The sequence below is a fragment of the Chlamydotis macqueenii genome, chromosome 12 (assembly GCF_036417535.1).
Source record: "Chlamydotis macqueenii isolate bChlMac1 chromosome 12, bChlMac1.mat, whole genome shotgun sequence".
Classification (NCBI taxonomy): domain Eukaryota; kingdom Metazoa; phylum Chordata; class Aves; order Otidiformes; family Otididae; genus Chlamydotis; species Chlamydotis macqueenii.
The window spans coordinates 16,715,669-16,732,520 of NC_141567.1; the positions used below are offsets into that span (position 1 = coordinate 16,715,669).

Sequence of the window (16,852 nt, forward strand, 5' to 3'; positions counted from 1 at the left end):
TAAGGCAGCGGGCCGGAGCGGCGGGAGGCGCCGGCTGCGCTCTACGCATGCGCGGCGGAAAGCTGCCGCTCTGTGAGCAGAGGCGAGCGCAGCCGGGCGCATGCGCGGTGCGGGTCAGCCATGGGGGCGGCGGGGTGTCCCGCTGTCGGCGCAGGGTTGTCCCTTCCTGGAGTCTTCCACTGTGTGTGTCCCACATCTGTCACCTCTGGGACCGCTGTCACATACCTGCCATCTCCATCCCACCTCCATGAGTGCTGTCACGCCCCCGCCATAATGCCGCGGTCTCCGTCTCCCCTGTGTCACCGCTGTCACACATCCTCCCGAACCTCCATGGCCTCCGTCGTGTCTCCACCTCCTCCCTCACACCCCCATCGCCTCTGTGGCCTGTTGCCACCCGGCCATCACTGCTGTCACACGCCCTGCATCGTGAATCCATCACTTGCATCCCACCCTCATCACCTCCATCACACCTTCCTCACACCTCCACCGCCTCCCCCCACTCACGGGCAGAGGTACGGGCACGTTCATCTCCTCCTTTCTCCTCGGCTCCATGAAAACCAGCTTTTCCCTGCTCCGAAGCTGGAGGCTGTTTTCCTCGTTACTCGGAGGAAGGAGCGGGTGGGGTGCTGGATCCGTGCGCCGGCTGGCCTTCCCGAGCTAAACGGCAGGCAGTGCTGGGGACACTCATTAAAAAAAAAGTAATTACAATAGCAGTGGTAACTATAACGTGAAGGTGAGCGAGGTCATGGTGGGAGGAAGGCTCCTCTTCCAGAAAGCAGCCTTTCCACAGCACAGCCGCTAAATTAAAAGTAACTCTGTGGTAGAAGGCATGTGGCAATTACGGGTGGCCATTAAAAAGGTCACTGAATTATTAATCTATCCTTTATGTCCCGGTGACGGATGGAGTCAAATATTAACCTTTCTGCACTTATTTTGATTTTCTCCCTGCATGGGGCAAGAGAGGAGCTCGTGCTACGGAGCATCCTGGGGCAGGGATTTGCAGAGAAGCACGATTTTCAGCAGAAGACTGAATTTTGCCAAGACCCATGATATTACACCCATGTTTGTGGGCTTCGCTAAATATTTGTGCCTCATGAAAACATGCTTGTGGGGCAAGAGCAGTTTCTTACCCCGCTGAGCTGGAGACCCTGGAGGGCTGGTCCCTGCAGGAATGCCACGTCAGGTATGCACAGACCCCAGTTTTCCATGAACGGCCTTGTTATTTGCATGGCAATTTAATGTATGTTGCCTTTTTAAAGGGAAGTTATGCAAAGCCTTGGAAATAATTGTGCTCTGAGATGGGGAAGTGCAGAGCCAGCGATGGCTTAGAGCATCCCTCCGTGGGTCGCCTCCTGGAGGGTTGTGAAATGCTGTTTTCAAGCTGCTGATTCATTTTTTTTCAGAGATAGAAGAGCTAATTCTGATTTTTATCAAAATCCTGAACTGAGCCGGAGCTTGGCATCACCTCTGCACAAATCCCAGCTGAGGCTTCAGCACAACCATTTCCTCTGCATACACGGGGAGAGGACCAGATCCAGCACCTACAAGGACTAAAAGAATCCCACTAATGCCACTGGTGCCACAGCCCTGACAGTGAAGGAGCAGCCAGCTCGTGTCTCCATAGGAAAAACCCTGATCCAACATATCCAAGTCAGATTTTTAAGGGTGATAAAGAAGTGTGGGCGTTTCTCTTGCCCTCCCGAATCTTCTCCCAGTGGAATAAGACCAGAAAAAAAAAAAAAACCAAGCAAGAAACTTAAGAAACTTTCATATAAGTATTTATTGGGTTAGAAATACTGTGCAGCTTATATCCCAGCATACGGATGCATTCCACACAGGTACAAACAAGCAGGAATTGCTGCTCCGTTTGCCCGGAGAATTCACCTTCATGCTGGCTAAAGCAGACTGCAACATAAGGCAGCACATCCGCAACCCTCAAACCCTTGCTTCCTTTACTAGTCTGAAGATAGAAATCTAGGGCTTGCTAGAAGAAAACTAGTTTTAAAAAAGCAGCAAATACAGAGTCTGGAAGCCAGAAGTGTTCTACTGTGCCTCTCTCTGCTTCTTGTCCCTTATTCTCAGCCCTTTGATACTTTCCAGGAGGCTTCTTTTTAAGAGTTTAGCTAGCACTACTGCAATTTGTGAACTTATGGGTATATATTAATTTTTTTTCTAGTAGTCAGGCTGTCACCAAGGATCAGTAGAAACAGTTGGGGATTCATTTAATGAATTTACATTCAAGGAATTTAGCTGTATGAGGGTGCACCCAGAACGGGTCCACTCGAGACGGGCGCTGGCGCAGGGGTTGGTCCAGCCTCTGCGTCGCCTCGAGAGCCCTTCAGCAGGCGGCTGGAGGAGCGGGGAGAGCCCGTTCCCATCAGCACAGGGAGCTGGAGGCTTTGCAAACAGCTCTGCCAAATGAGCTCGAAAGATTTTCACCCGGCAGGAAAAGGCTGGCCAGGTTTCTCGGGGAGGAACCTGCAGGTTTATTCCCATTTGGTGGATGAAGGGAGTTGCCTGCTGCAGCTCTGTCTCTGCCTGTGGCACTGGGTGGGGTGAGGACATCCCTACCGACATCCCACATCGCTTCTCCCAGCCTAAAGCATCCCCCTCCCCACCACAGGGCTGCGATCCCCCTGCACCTCCCCAAGAAGGATGAGAGGGCTGGACCTCTGGTGAGATTTCCACAGGCAAGGGCAATGGAGCTGGCGAGGGGAGCTGCAAGGAGCCTGGCAAAGCCGGCTCTATCCCTCCCTGCTTGCATTTACACGAGATGAACAAGCTTCCAGTGAAGCAACACAGTGAGGGGCTGTGCTGGCGTCTAGAGAGCATTAGCAAAAGTGGGCTGAGCGTCTGACTGCAAGGGCTGGCTTTCTTCTGCAAAGCGATGCTTCCTCCTGCAGCTTATGGAGAGCTCTTCATGGGGAAACGCTTCCTAACCTGGAAGCAGTCGCATTTCTTGTATTTCATTGTCAGCCCGTACTGAGGAGTGATGTCCACTTGCTCCCCGGGGCGGAGGCTGAACTCCAGCTGCTGCAGCATGGTGGCCAAGAAGAGGAAGATCTCCCACCGGCCGATGGTTTCCCCGATGCATCGCCTCTTCCCCAAACCGAAAGCCATCACTTTCTCGCTCTTCGTCCTGTTTATTTCAGTCCCTGCAGCGTTGAGGAACCGCTCAGGGTTGAAGGTTGCGGGATCCTTCCAAAGCTTCCTGCAGCAGAAAGGAGACATGCCTGAGGAAGCCATCTTTACCCACCGTGATGGGGACAGCAGTCAAAAAAACTCCTCGCAGCGAGAAGCATTGCAATACTTTCTCGTTTCACCGTCCAAAAGCTTTGGCAACCTCTACCCCTGATGTAAAATGCCAACTGCATGTCAGACTCCATCAGCTCAGTCTATTGAAACCTCTGTTTCAAACTCAGATTGTGTTTGACTGCGCAGATAGCAGGGGATGGAGTTAATTCAGCATGTAATATCTAGAGACCCTGCAGCTGAAAGGAGAAAAAGAAAATCTCTGTGCAGATATCGGTCAGCATCTCTTAAAGAGGAAGGGTGGAGGGTTTTCCCACCTTGAATGTTCCCAGCAAAACTTCCCAGCCCGGCTGCTGGGAAGTGCCATGTGGGATTTTCCAGTGCCTTAGATGAGAATTTCTGCTTGGATATGGGGAATCCTCTCTGGCTCTAAAGACAGCGTTCCCATTGCAATGCTCACCAGCATATGCAGGAGCAGAAGGAATAGTGTAATAGTTCTGTGCCGTTGGACTGTTTTAGCTTCTGATCCAAAATGCCTGATCTGGGAACTACCTTCTGTGTCGAGCCTTAGTCAACTTGCTCCCCCCAGGAGAATCTCTGCTGGACAGCAGTGGAGGGGTAAGGTGGGGCTTTGGTTTCCAAATCCCCTCTCATTCACCAAAGCTGATTGTCAGCAATAACGGCATGAGCCTATTGAGTTTAACGAGAGTCACGCCAGGACATTTTCCTCCCTGAAAGAAGGATCCAGGCAGTTCCCGTTGAGTACATCCAAAGCTGTCAACCTGGATCACAAGGGCTGCTTGGCAGGAGGATCTTCCAATTCCTAATCATTCAGCAGCCCAAGCTGCCAACCCTCGCATGTACGTGGGAAGTCCAGTGCGTTGAGGACATCATCACATAAATTGGGTAAGCCCTGATGTTGGGGAGTTGCTGAACTAGTGACCAAGTCAACTGAGAGCAGCGCCATGCCCAGGAGACCTGAGGCTGGGCTCAGCATCAAACCCACACAATTTTTGTCCGATCTGCCCTTTTCTGCCTTTGTGAGCCATTTGGCTTTTGGCATGCTGCTCTGAAGGACTGGAGCGAACTTAATGCCCAGTAAAGCCATCGCAGCCTGGATAAGCACAGGGGATTTGGTGTACTCACTCATCGTGATTCACTTGCCACTGGTTGATGAACACGCAGGTGTCCTTGGGGATGTAATAGCCGTTCAACGCCGTCGCTTTCGTTGTACTGAAAGAAATATGGGCGGAGGGGAGAAGTTAAGAGGAGACCCACAACTTCATGTCCTGGAGATGTTTAGTTTTCAACGCCCTATTTGTACTCTGTGGACTGGCTAGGAAATGCCCCAATTTGTATTTGGAAGACTTGGTTAACACTTTTCCTCAAGCAGAAAGATTCCAGTTTCAGGAAGCTGGATGAGTCGTGCTTCTCCCAAGGTAAGGGTAAATATAAACCCAGAGGTGTTCACCATCCCTCCGCCAGCAAAGGCTTTGGAGTAAACCTGCCCTCAAAGTGAAGGATCTGACCCCAGGAGGGCAGCAAGCTGGGCAGGTACTGGCCCCAGGGGTAGCAGACGCAGACGTAGGCACCAGCACAATGTGGCAGCTGCGCTATCGGTGAGCGTGAAAGCTATGGGGAGCTTTAACACGAGTCATTCAGGCTGTGCACCAGAATATTTCCCCACAGCAGGGACTGATTCCCAGGCAATTATCTGCCTAAATGGCACCTCCCAGAAAACCACTCCAAAAAAACCCCGAATAACATGTCAGCTGCTCCAGCCCATACCTGTGCGGGATGGTGAAGGGCAGGAAGGAGGAGTGCCGGAACGTCTCCAGGATAAAGGCTTCTGTGTAGGGCAGCGTGCCCCGGTCCGACAGCCTCGGTCTCCTCTCCTGGCCAATGATCTGGTCTGAGGGAGGTCGAAAGGAGGGAGGTTGGGGTCAGTCCTCGCCATAGAGGTTTTGGCCCTGGAGGCAGCGGGCTCATGGACTCACCTAGTTCTTCATGGATCTTCTTCTGGATGTTGGGGTACAAGGCGGCGTACATGAAGCTCCAGGATAAGGCGGTTGTTACAGTGTCGAAGCCTGGATGGACATGAAAAAGGCATTTAGTTACCAAAAGGTGACAGATGAGTGGGTATTTACAGACCCCATCACTCTAGATGTTGGCCATGGAGCGATTCCCCATCAGCTATCACTGAAGAGCCATCTGCATCCACTCAGGAGAGCATCCATGAGCCCAGCAGCAGTTCCAAACACCCAAGCATGGCCAAGGTCTCACCTTGATGTCCCGCTTCCCCCACCCAGCCTCCCAGCAGAGAGGTTTTACCCTCAGAAATGTTCTCACCTGCCCCAAAGAGGTCATTGACAATGTTGATGATCTTCTCATTGGAGAGCAGGACGTGGGCATCCTGCCCTGCGCTCTTCTCCTGGCAGTGCTCAATCAGTGAGTCCATGATGTCCCGGATGTGCTCCTGGGGAAGAGCTAGTGGGTCAGGGACGTCGTGGACACCCAGGGCTAGGGAAACATCTCCTCCCTCAGCCACTGCTGGGTCATGGGGGCATTAACTGCAGATTTGAAAGCTCCAAGGAGCTTTCCTGGGCAGAGATGGGAGAACAAGAGCGTATCCTCTCCCCCCCCCACCCCCCGCCCCCCCACCAGTTGCCAGGCAGGCAGCCAATTGTAGACATCTTTGCCCACATCCAAGAGCATCCAAGCTCTTACCTTGTCAAAGCTGGTATAATGCTCCTGGACAATTTTTTGCACAAAGAAGCTGAAACGCCTGTTGACATCCTTAAAGAGCTTCATGGTGCGGCTGGGAAGATACTGGAGCAGGGGTATGAAGTCAGCAAGGTTGCCAGAAGCGGCCACCTCTCCAAATTCATTGTTGAAGTTCACCACGTCGAGCAGCTCTTGGTCATTGTGGTCATAGCACTTGCCAAAGCAGATGGTACAGATGACGTTGGCCACAGAGACCACCAGGTACTGGTTAAGGTCAAAGCTCTTCTCCTTGTCCGTCAGCTCCAGGAGCTTGGTGACCAAGTAGTCAGCCTCCTTGGAGACGTGCTCCTCCAGGAGGCAGATGGATGAGGACGTGGGGCTGGGGGCAATGGAGAAGGTCTTCAGGGCGTTCTGCGCCAACTTTCTGCGGGCTTTCCACACCTCCCCTGAGTCAGGGCTGAAGGCTAGGCTCTGGCCATTCGAAATGTATTGAAAGCTGTAGAGGTCAGGGCGTCCCATGAACTCTTCTCCTTGCTTCACCAGGGCTTGCTTGATGGTGTCCAGCCCGCTCAGCACCACGACGGGACGTGTGCCGATCCTGACCTCCATCACGTCCCCGTACTTCTGGCTCAGCCTGGTCAGGACCAGGTGTGTGTCCTTCCTCAGCTCCAGCGCGTTGCCGAGGATGGGGTAGCCTCTGGGTCCTGGGGGGCTCTTCAGCCCCTTGGGCACATGCTGCCGGAGGGACTGGAGGAGCAGGAAGACCAGGCAGAAGACAGTAGCCGCGAGGAGGACCTCGGTGGCCGAGACAGTGACTTGGCTTCCCACCAGCGACATCTCAGCCTTCATCGCTGCCGGCATCTAGAAACCTTAGTAATAAACCAAAGAGTCTTTACGAAGGGTGGAAGGTCCATGGAGCATCTCTAGTTTGAGATGCTCTTAGTTGCAACTGTGCAGGACTGTGGGCAGGGGAGCTGGGCTTAACTTCTGATCCAGAGCTGCGTTGGTTTTAGGAACTTTAGGAAACTGCTTTTAAGTGAAAGCAGTTTATTTTTGCTAGCCAGGAGTCAAAGGAACAGGTCCCATGGCTTTTTCTCTGTGTGCCAGGGTTGGAAATGTGCTCTTTTAACTGCAGGACCTCTCATTAATACTGCAGAGACTTTTCCAGAGCGCTTGGCTATAGGAGAGCTGAATCCCCCTGATTTGAGTCATCTGGTGGCTCACCCTGAGCCACTGCTCACAAGCAAAGTAAGCATTTCAATCATCCTAAATCTTCATCTTCCCAGCCATCGGTGGCCAGGAAAGCTGACCATGGGGCTGGCAGGCTGCTCCCAGCTCTGTCAGAAATCCCTCAGATAACCCCGACCAGGGGTAGGAAGAGGCTGGGTCTGAAACCCGACCTGCTCTGGGGTTTGGCAAGGTGCTACACCCCTCCGTGGGATGCCCAGGTCCCATGGGGTGAGGAGCCTTGGAGGGATGCTGCTGAGACCCCCAAGTCAGCAGCACTGCAGTGGATGCAGCCTGGCTGGGACCCCCTCCCAGCCCACAGCTGGGCAAGAGGGACCAGGACTAGCCCCAGGACCCCCGGCTCCCCCAGGAACCACCACCCCACAGCTCCGGGAAGGATGCTAGGGGGGATTTTGGGAGCCAGAGAGGGGGACACACTACAGTGGGGCTTCCCATCCCTCGAGGGTGCCCTGGGGGAGCGGGAAGTGTGCCCCCCCGACACCTCTCCATCCTTCGGGCACCCCGAGTGTACTCACCTCTGGAGCGGAGGGGGGCGGGGAGCCCGATCCTGCCGGCAGGTACCCCGCTCGCCCTCCGCTCCTGCTTTATATGCATCGCCGCTCGCCCTGATTGGCCCGGCAACCTCCTGCCACGTGACCGAAGCCTAATCAAAGCTGACGAGCGTTCAAACTCCTAAATAACTAACCCGGACACCCCCACACCCCCACACCCCCCCCCCCGGGATGGCAGGAGAGGGGCTGCGCATCCCTTTGACGCGTGGGGTGTGGGATGGGACCCGCGGGGGGGTGCAAGGCGGCGGGGGAAGGAGGAGGGGGGGGTCCCGACGGGTCCGGGGAGGGGGAGGGTGTGGCGGAGGGGGGGGGTGCCGGTAGGTTCCAGACCGGGGAGGGCATCGCGTGCGAAGCGGGCGGGATGTTTGGGCAACCCGCACCGCCCCGGTCACTCCAGTCACGCTACCGGTAGGATCTTAAAGGCGCCGGTTCAACCCCCCCTCTCGTCTCCCCCCCCCGCCACCCCTCGCTGCGGGCACCCCGGCTCCATCCAGTGTCCCCCTCCCCATCCCAGCCGGTGCCCGTAGCCCCGGTGTCCGGTGCCGCGGGGCGAGGGGGAGCGTGGGAAAATAGCCCCGGGGTGCGCTGTGCCGGGCGGGAGGGGAGGGGGGATTCACCCCCTTCCCACCCCGGCCGGGGTGTCGCTGTATTCATGTCGTGTGTGTGCCCCCCACGCTGCGGGGCTCTGTGCTGGCCCGCAGCCCGGATCGGGCCCCCGTGGGGAAGGGGGCGGCGGGGGAAGAGCCGGAGGTCACGGCCCTCGCTGCCCGGTTAAAAATTCTCCAGGTTCGCGTGAGAAGCGGCCGGTGGCCTCTGTCACCTCCTGTCCCCTGGCGACGGAGCGGCCCCGGGGGGCGAGGTGGCGGGGGGGTGGAGGGCACGTCGGGGGTCTCAGAGCACCAGGGCAGGGGAGGATTAGGCGGAGTTTGCGTCTCCAGCCCCTCCATCCCCGGTCCCCGTGGGGTGACAGGGTGACTCACCCTTCAGAGAGGACAAGGAGGGACCCCAAAGCCCGCACCCCAAATCTCACCCCCTCCACCCGCACCCCTGTCCCAAGCCCGGCTACAGCGAGATGGGAGAAGGGCCAAAGGGTCCCGCCCCGCCCGGGGAGCAGTCCCAGGGGTGGCACTGGGGACATTGCGTGCGAAGGGGCTCCGGACAGACCCGGGAGGGCCGCCCCGGTCACTCGCAGTCACGCTATGGGTGGGTGGGGGGGGAAATGGCTTTTAAAGGACCAGGGCGGTGGCCTCACGTCCAGGAGCTTGGCCCGGGGTCAAAGCGGCGCCGCAGCAGCTCAGGATCAGCACCCCCCCCCGCACCTCGGCTGGTGAGGGGAGAGGAGGTCCCCGATTCTGAGGGTAACATCCCCTCTACCACAGGATGCTGCCGTCACCTGCGAGGGGACAGCAGCGCCCCCCCGCCACTCGTATCTCCTTCCATAGGACACTGAGGTCCCAGCCTTCTCCAGCCACGAGGAGTGGGGCAGTGGGCAGTTTCCCACTGTACAAAATTGTGGGGAGGAGGTCTCAATCGTGCCACCACGAATGTCCCCTTTGGGGTCCAGTGTACACTGAATGATGAACTGTCCCAGGCAGGGCTGTCCATCCCCAGGGGTGCGAATGCCCCCCCACTCTGCCTTTCTCCATGCCCCAGGAGACAGGGGCTGCTCGGGACATGCAGACCACACGGGACACGTCAACGTATCCATAAACCCCAGGTGGAGATGCCTCCATGTGCGCTGACACGCACCGCAGCACCTCGTAAAATGCATGCGGATACCCATGGCTCCCGTGAGCCCACGCCCCTCCTGTCCTGCGTGAGGCTGGGGTACGTGCGTTCACTCGGTCTGTACATACACCTGTACCGGCGCGTCGCTGCACGTACAGACCGTGCACATGTGTTGGGTGTACAGAGCCGGCGCGCATCCCCGCTGTCCCGCAGCACATGCTGCAGCACGTGCCCCGTGCATTGCGCACGAACGCGCTCTGTGTTTCTTATAAACGTGAAAATAGCGCGCTTGCCTACAAATGCACGGCAAATTTCTGCTCTTGCATGTACGGATTTGCACATTTTCCCCTACACACACACTCTGCCACACCTGCGTGTGTGCCGTCGTCCCCTTGCACACGTATATCCTTGCACGAGCACGTGCACTAGCAAACCCATATGCACGCAGCCAGGATCCTCCCGGCAGCGGTGACCCATGGATGGCATGCAAGGTGCCCCTGCATGCCCTGGCAGGTGTGTGTGAGGCTGTGGTGGCTCTCCAGCTGTCCCCACGGGCCAGCTCCGGGGACCTGAGGGCTCAGCGACGGGCGGTGGCCGGGGTGGGACCCCCTGGGGCTGGGTGAGGATGTGTTTGGGGTGTGAGGCTGCCTGGCACGCAAGGCGGCAGCTCTTAACGCTGTTCTCATCGGGAGGCACCCAGCCCTCGCAGGGCTTGGCAGCGAGCGCGGAGGAGGCTGGAGTAGGGGGGACGGGGACAGGGAATGAGATGGGGGAGTGGAAGGGGGGTGAGTGGGTCCTGGGGAACCTTTCTGGTGTTCCTGCTGCAGCCCCAGGACCCTCCTCAGCCCCTCCAGCGCTTTGCGATACGATGGATCAGGAGAGGCTGGTGCGGGTTTTCCGCCAGTGCCAGGCCACCGAGGTCCGAAATGCTGCCTGGGAGGTGTCAATCTGCCCACCTCCGTGCCGTGGAGCCGGGTAGATCCACAGAGATGGGAGACAACAGCTGGATCCAGCCCGCGAGACAAGCCTCGCTTTGCCCTGCTCCTGCGAAACCCCAGCCTGCCTCCCCGAAAGCGCTCCCAAGCCTCTTCCTCACTGGGAGGCATCACCTGGCGAAGCGGGGGCTGGTGGGGCTGCGAGGTGCCTGGCAATTATCAGAATGAATATTAGCAGCTGGGGTTTTGTAACTGTTCTCACCAGGCATTAATGAATGGCGTCATTCCTATTAATGAGCCTGATTAGCCCAGATGTTGAAAGCCTTTATTAAATATTAGCTCAGCTTTCACCTGGGCCAACTTCCCACTACAGTTTTCAAAGATTGAAAAAAAAACTTAGGGCTGAACCCCAAAGCTCTGTCTCATTCCCTACGGCTAGTTAGTGTTCCCAACTCATCGTTCCCTAAGCCCGGAATGCTGCCCCAGCTCGAACGGCAGCTCCTGCATCTCCAGCCGGGTGGCACGCTGTGTTTTTGGCAGGATGAGCTGCCCCAGCCTTGCCCTGTGTTGCCCCTTTCACCTTTCCCATCTCCCCGGCTCACCTCCTCCCCTCTGCCCCGCCACTCCTCTCCCCTGCTGCCTGTTTGCCACGGAGGAGCCGGGGGAAGCGAGCCAGCCGCCTTCTCACGCGAACCTGGGCAATCGTTAACCTGAGCCTGACTCTGCTGCTGGGCCAGAAGGTCTGGCCACGACGGCTCCCAGGGCGCGGGGGCCTGCTGGATGCTTCCCTGGGGATGGAGAGGGCTGTGGCCATGGATGCCGTGCTGCAAATGCATCCCCTCGCTGCTGGAAGCAGCTGGAGTTTGTAGCTCCCAGCACCTCCAGAGTGTCCAGGGAGGTGACATCTCTCTCTGTGTGCTGGGAAGAGTCTGGTCAGCCCAAGGAAGGGCTTTAGGGGAAACACTGACACCCACATCCCATGGGGCAGCCACTCCAAGAGTGCGTCCTCCATCCTTTCCAGGGCAGGGCTTCGGGACCCCCTTCTGCCTCCCCGTCGAAAGCTCTGGAGCAGGCACGTGTGCGGGCAGGAGAAGTCAATGTTCATCCCTTGGAGCCTGTTAGAGCTGAGGAAATATCTGCCTGGGCTTCTTGGGCTGGCTCCAGCCAGGCTCAGCCCCGTTTGTTAATGGGTAGCTCTCATGCCGTGACCCTCCAGAGATAAGCACTCGGCTGTGTGACGAGAGGAGTGCATATAAAGCCATGGCCTTCCAGGTGTCAGGAGAAGAAGGTCCAGGCAGCAGAATAGGATCTCCTGTGCTCCCCAGGACACCCTCTGCCTATCTTTGCTGAGAGCCACGGGCAGTAAAACCAGCCCTGACTATCGCAAGGACTTGCAGGTAGGAGACACCGTGTGTGCATGTGGTTTTGAACATGGATATAGGACCAGGAAGGTCTCCTGAAGGAGAAATTAATGCACTAGGCTCTCCCCTCCCTCCCCTGCCCACCCAATGAGTCCTGCATTCCTGCAGGGCATCCCCACTCTCCGTGCCCTGACGCGCCAGTAGCTGCTCCACAGATCCGGACTCCTGGCTATACATTCTCACAGATTTGCTGGACCTGGGGCCAGGTTCACTGAGGAGCTGCTGTTCCTCTCCTCCTGCCTCCCTGCACGTTTTTGAGCTGCAGTTTTCACCTGGGTGAGAGCTGTGGCTGTGCCGGCAGGTGCTGAGGATCTTCAAGGGGAAGGGGTACCACCACAGGCTCTGGGGTTGCCGAGGTCCCCCTTAAGTGATGGGTGTGTTTGGAGTCTTTATAAGACTCCAGATTTTGCCCCTTGAAAACTCGAAAGTGCTGCACAGGCAGCTGCATCACCCTGAACTGTTTAAGGGCACTTGGTGCCCATTCTCAGCATCAGGAACATCTGCAGGACTCAGCCTCTTGCTAATCGTGGCTCTTCTCCGTGCTTCTAGTTCACTCCCTTAGCGTTCCGACATTCCAGCGACGATGAAGGCTGAGATGTCGCTGGTGGGAAGCCAAGGCATTGTCTCGGCCACCGAGGTCATCCTCGCGGCTACTGTCTTCTGCCTGGTCTTCCTGCTCCTCCAGTCCCTCCGGCAGCATGTGCCCAAGGGGCTGAAGAGCCCCCCAGGACCCAGAGGCTACCCCATCCTCGGCAATGCGCTGGAGCTGAGGAAGGACACGCACCTGGCCCTGACCAGGCTGAGCCAGAAGTACGGGGACGTAATGGAGGTCAGGATCGGCACGCGTCCCGTCGTGGTGCTGAGCGGGCTGGACACCATCAAGCAAGCCCTGGTGAAGCAAGGAGAAGAGTTCATGGGACGCCCTGACCTCTACAGCTTCCGCTTTGTCACGGATGGCCAGAGCCTAACCTTCAGCCCTGACTCAGGGGAGGTGTGGAAAGCCCGCAGAAAGTTGGCGCAGAACGCCCTGAAGACCTTCTCCATTGCCCCCAGCCCCACGTCCTCATCCATCTGCCTCCTGGAGGAGCACGTCTCCAAGGAGGCTGACTACTTGGTCACCAAGCTCCTGGAGCTGACGGATAAGGAGAAGAGCTTTGACCCTTACCGATACCTGGTGGTCTCTGTGGCCAACGTCATCTGTGCCATCTGCTTTGGCAAGCGCTACAACCACAATGATCAAGAGCTGCTCGACGTGGTGAATGTAACTGACCAGTTTGTAGAGGTGGCCGCTTCTGGCAACCTTGCTGACTTCATACCCCTGCTCCAGTATCTTCCCAGCCGCAGCATGAATTTATTTAAAGATTTCAACAAGCGATTCCTCCATTTTCTGCAGAAGATTGTTAAAGAGCACTATGAGACCTATGACGAGGTAAGAGCTTGCAGGACCCTCACCTGCACCAGAGATGTGTCCCCACTCTCTGCCCCTCCCTATTAGCAAATTGTTTTCCTTCCTGCAGCCAAGCATCCACAGGTGTTTACGTTCTTACAGGTATTGCTGCATTTAGCAAGTCCAGCTGTAGTCTTGCTCACCTGTAGTCTCTCCATGTGCAGTCCAGTATTGCCGTCCTCCTTCTCCTCCACGGCCCTGTGTGACAGGGGCAGTTTGTTGGTTGAATATCTGATCTGAACCGTCTCCTTGTTTTGATAGGCTGCAAAAGTGGTAGGGACCATGGGGGCTGAAAGCTGATGTTCTCCAGAGCTCGTATGACCCTAGGCTCTGCTAGCATCCGGTTGTTGCTCAGTAACACCCATTCCTCTACTGGTTCTGCTGCCACGACTCGTCTTCTCTTCCTCTCAGAACAACGTCCGAGACATCACTGACTCGCTCATTGAGCAGTGCCTGGAGAAAAAAGTGGAAGCAAATACTGCCATGCAGATCCCTAAGGAGAAGATCGTCAACCTTGTGAATGACCTCTTTGGAGCAGGTATCTTTTCCCACTGGTCCCTCAGCTACTGCAGATTTTCCCAGGCTCCTCATGTTATAGCTCTATCTGACCCATCTTTGTCTGACACCAGGCAGCCAGTTTGGGTCTAAGCACTCATTATCCTGCTCACTGGTCTTCCTGGACCATCCAGGGACACTCCTAGAGACCAACATGGGACATGAGCTCTGGAAAGAGGTGTCAGGGAAAAGCAAAAGCCATGGCTTATAGCTCAGTGAAGCTCCACAAGCCAGGATGGCTTTTCCCAGTTGTGGGAGATTAGTGACTGATTCATTTTTGAGTTAGTCTGTGGAAACTCCCTCGATTCCAGAGAAGTTATACAAACCTGACATAACACAAGGGTGGATTAGGATGAATGAGAGCGAAATATTTTAGCAGTTTTCTCCGGCAGGATAGAAACTCAAGCCTTACTGCGTGCCTAGGATGTCCTCTGCCTTCTTAGCCATCCAAGACTGTTCCATGTGATGGTTAGGCAGCAAACCAAGGCATGTGCCCTGCATGTTGTACAGATCTCATCTACGTGCTTTCCTCTTTGACCAGGCTTTGACACCGTGACAACTGCCTTATCCTGGAGCCTTATGTATCTCGTGACATACCCCAACATCCAGAAGAAGATCCAGAAAGAACTAGGTGAGCCCATGAGCCCGCTGCCTCCAGGGCCAAAACCTCTCTGTCGAGGGCTGACCCCAACCTGCTCCCTCCTCTCGACCTCCCTCAGACCAGATCATTGGCCAGGAGAGGAGACCGAGGCTGTCGGACCGGGGCATGCTGCCCTATACAGAAGCCTTTATCCTGGAGATGTTCCGGCACTCCTCCTTCCTGCCCTTCACCATCCCGCACAGGCAAGTGCTGAGGTTGCAAAGGAGGCGGAGGGACAGGGTGGACTTGAGGCATCTTGTTACAGCCTCGCCGGCAGCGGTGTGGTGAGAGGCAGGGAAGATGCTTGTCAGCTTGTAGAATGATGGCTTCGTCACGGGCATGGGGAGCTCACAGCTCTTGTGCAGGGCAATGTGGGAGCTCCCAAAGAGCAACCCTTGCCTTCTGCTGGCTTCCCTGGAGATACTCCACCCAGCTCAGGTAGGGGTTGCCCCATCCAGCTCACAGACAATGCAACTGCCTCTCATAAAGCCATCTCTTTGGACACATCCTTACTTCAGCAGCATCAGGAGCCAACTACCAGTCCCCTGAGGAGTCTGAAGAGCCTTTTTGCTTCCCAAACTCTCACAGTCCTTTCTCTCTCCAGCACGACCAGGGACACGGTGCTGAATGGCTACTACATCCCAAAGGACCGCTGCGTGTTTGTTAATCAGTGGCAAGTGAATCATGATGAGTAAGTACCTTTAGAGGCAGAAAGCATCCTGCAGTGACATGCAGGCCCCTTCCTGCACAGTTATCTTCCTGGGCAGACGTGGGGTCAACTTGCTTTAAGATAAAAGGGAGCAGGTGAGGTATCTACTAAATTCAAGGATATTCTTACTGACAGTTCCCCCTGACCTCTCTGAGCTATCACCTTCCAGTGTCCTCCTACACCCGTGGTCAGGAGACACCATCTCAGCATCTCGTGTTTTCCTTTCCAGGAAACTTTGGAAGGATCCATCGACCTTCAACCCAGAGCGTTTCCTCAACGCTGAAGGGACAGAAGTGAACAAAGTGGATGGGGAGAAGGTGCTGGTTTTTGGCCTGGGGAAGAGGAAGTGCATTGGGGAACCCATTGCCAGGTGGCAGGTCTTCCTTTTCCTGTCCACCTTGCTCCAGCAGCTGGAGTTCAGTGTCTGCAACGGCACGAAGGTGGACATGACCCCAATCTATGGGCTGTCCATGAAGCACAAAAGATGTGAGCACTTCCAGGTCAAGCAGCGCTTCCCCATGAAGACCAGGAACTGAGCAGTGGGCTTATCCATTGCCTAGACATCGCCAGGGGGCAAAGACCTGGGTGTCCTTGTAGCAAAGCTGGGTCTGGTACAACTTTATGGGGTGATGTAATAAACTGAAGCCGTTGTAACTCCTGGCTTATCGTATTCACTTTGTAGCATGTCTTGCCTTTTCATTTTCCAGCGTTTCTAGTGCTGGATATTCCATCTAGTGTTGGATATTCCATCACATCTAGTCTTAGTGCCATAAAGCACATTCACGGTGGTGTGTGAACTGCCTTTTGCTGGAAGGAAAGGGAATGTACCCAAAACCAACCGTCTGAATACCATCGGTCTGTATTCTTTTAGAATCGCTCTTTGATAGCTGACAGACAGCCAATCCATGCCGTATCCCCACAGCATCCATTGGTGTTTAAGATCTTGGCTGAAGTGGTGCCCAAAGCTTGGGTGGAGATGAGGATGATGTTACTGAGGTCCAGCCAGTATCAGGGGACGAATTTTCACTGATTGACGTTTACCTTCACTGTAGATGTGTCTGCAGGGAAAAAAAAAACCTTGGAAATCTTGGGAAAACACTAATACGTCTCCAAGTCCTCTAAAGACAGCCTGTTCCCTTGTTTCTACACTATGTTTTTAATTGCCTAGCTGAGTTGTCATGTCACTCTAAGATCCCATTCAGGAGAGGTTTATCTTTGTCCGTAGAGGAGCTTAAAGCACTCTGGTGCCTCTTTGAGAATCTTTCAGACAACCTTGCGTCAGAGGTTCTCCTTCTGCTCAGGTTACTTTCTTCAGAAAAATGAGCTGGAGGAAAAAGCCTCCCTGGAGGGACCATTGTGTTAGAGGACTTCAGCCACCTTAAGCCTCATTCACCATAGTCCCTGCTGGCCCTGAAGGACACAAGGAACGATGCCTTTACCCCTCCCATTGCTGTAGTCACCAGGTGTTTCTATGCTGGGCCAGTGATGGCTGTGAAGGGTTTGCGTCTTACCATGACTGCAACGGCTGCCAGTCTCACCATGCACCTGGCACGAGTTCTGCAGTCCATCTGGAGTGAGAAGGTCCACCAAGCCCAACAGGCAGTCCCTTGCTATTGAGAAAGTCAAGCTGCTGGCATTGCGG

General features: G+C 55.6%; 2 protein-coding genes across 2 annotated transcripts; one reads left to right on the plus strand and one right to left on the minus strand.

Moving 5' to 3' along the window:
* Positions 1-1,761: 1,761 nt before the first annotated feature.
* On the minus strand, positions 1,762-7,771 carry LOC104481529 (cytochrome P450 1A4). Its single transcript, XM_086757564.1, has 7 exons — positions 7,740-7,771; positions 5,980-6,845; positions 5,602-5,728; positions 5,250-5,339; positions 5,041-5,164; positions 4,399-4,485; positions 1,762-3,211 (listed from the first exon to the last, which is right to left on the minus strand). The coding sequence occupies exons 2-7, from the start codon at positions 6,835-6,837 to the stop codon at positions 2,905-2,907; spliced, it is 1,593 nt and encodes a 530-aa protein (XP_086613690.1). The 5' UTR covers positions 6,838-6,845; positions 7,740-7,771; the 3' UTR covers positions 1,762-2,904.
* A 3,937-nt stretch (positions 7,772-11,708) lies between these two features.
* LOC104483978 (cytochrome P450 1A5-like) lies at positions 11,709-15,864 on the plus strand. Its single transcript, XM_086757606.1, has 7 exons — positions 11,709-11,835; positions 12,409-13,288; positions 13,718-13,844; positions 14,403-14,492; positions 14,581-14,704; positions 15,106-15,192; positions 15,440-15,864. Exons 2-7 carry the CDS (start codon positions 12,443-12,445, stop codon positions 15,744-15,746), a joined length of 1,581 nt encoding a protein of 526 aa, XP_086613732.1. The 5' UTR covers positions 11,709-11,835; positions 12,409-12,442; the 3' UTR covers positions 15,747-15,864.
* The last annotated feature ends 988 nt before the right edge of the window (positions 15,865-16,852 follow it).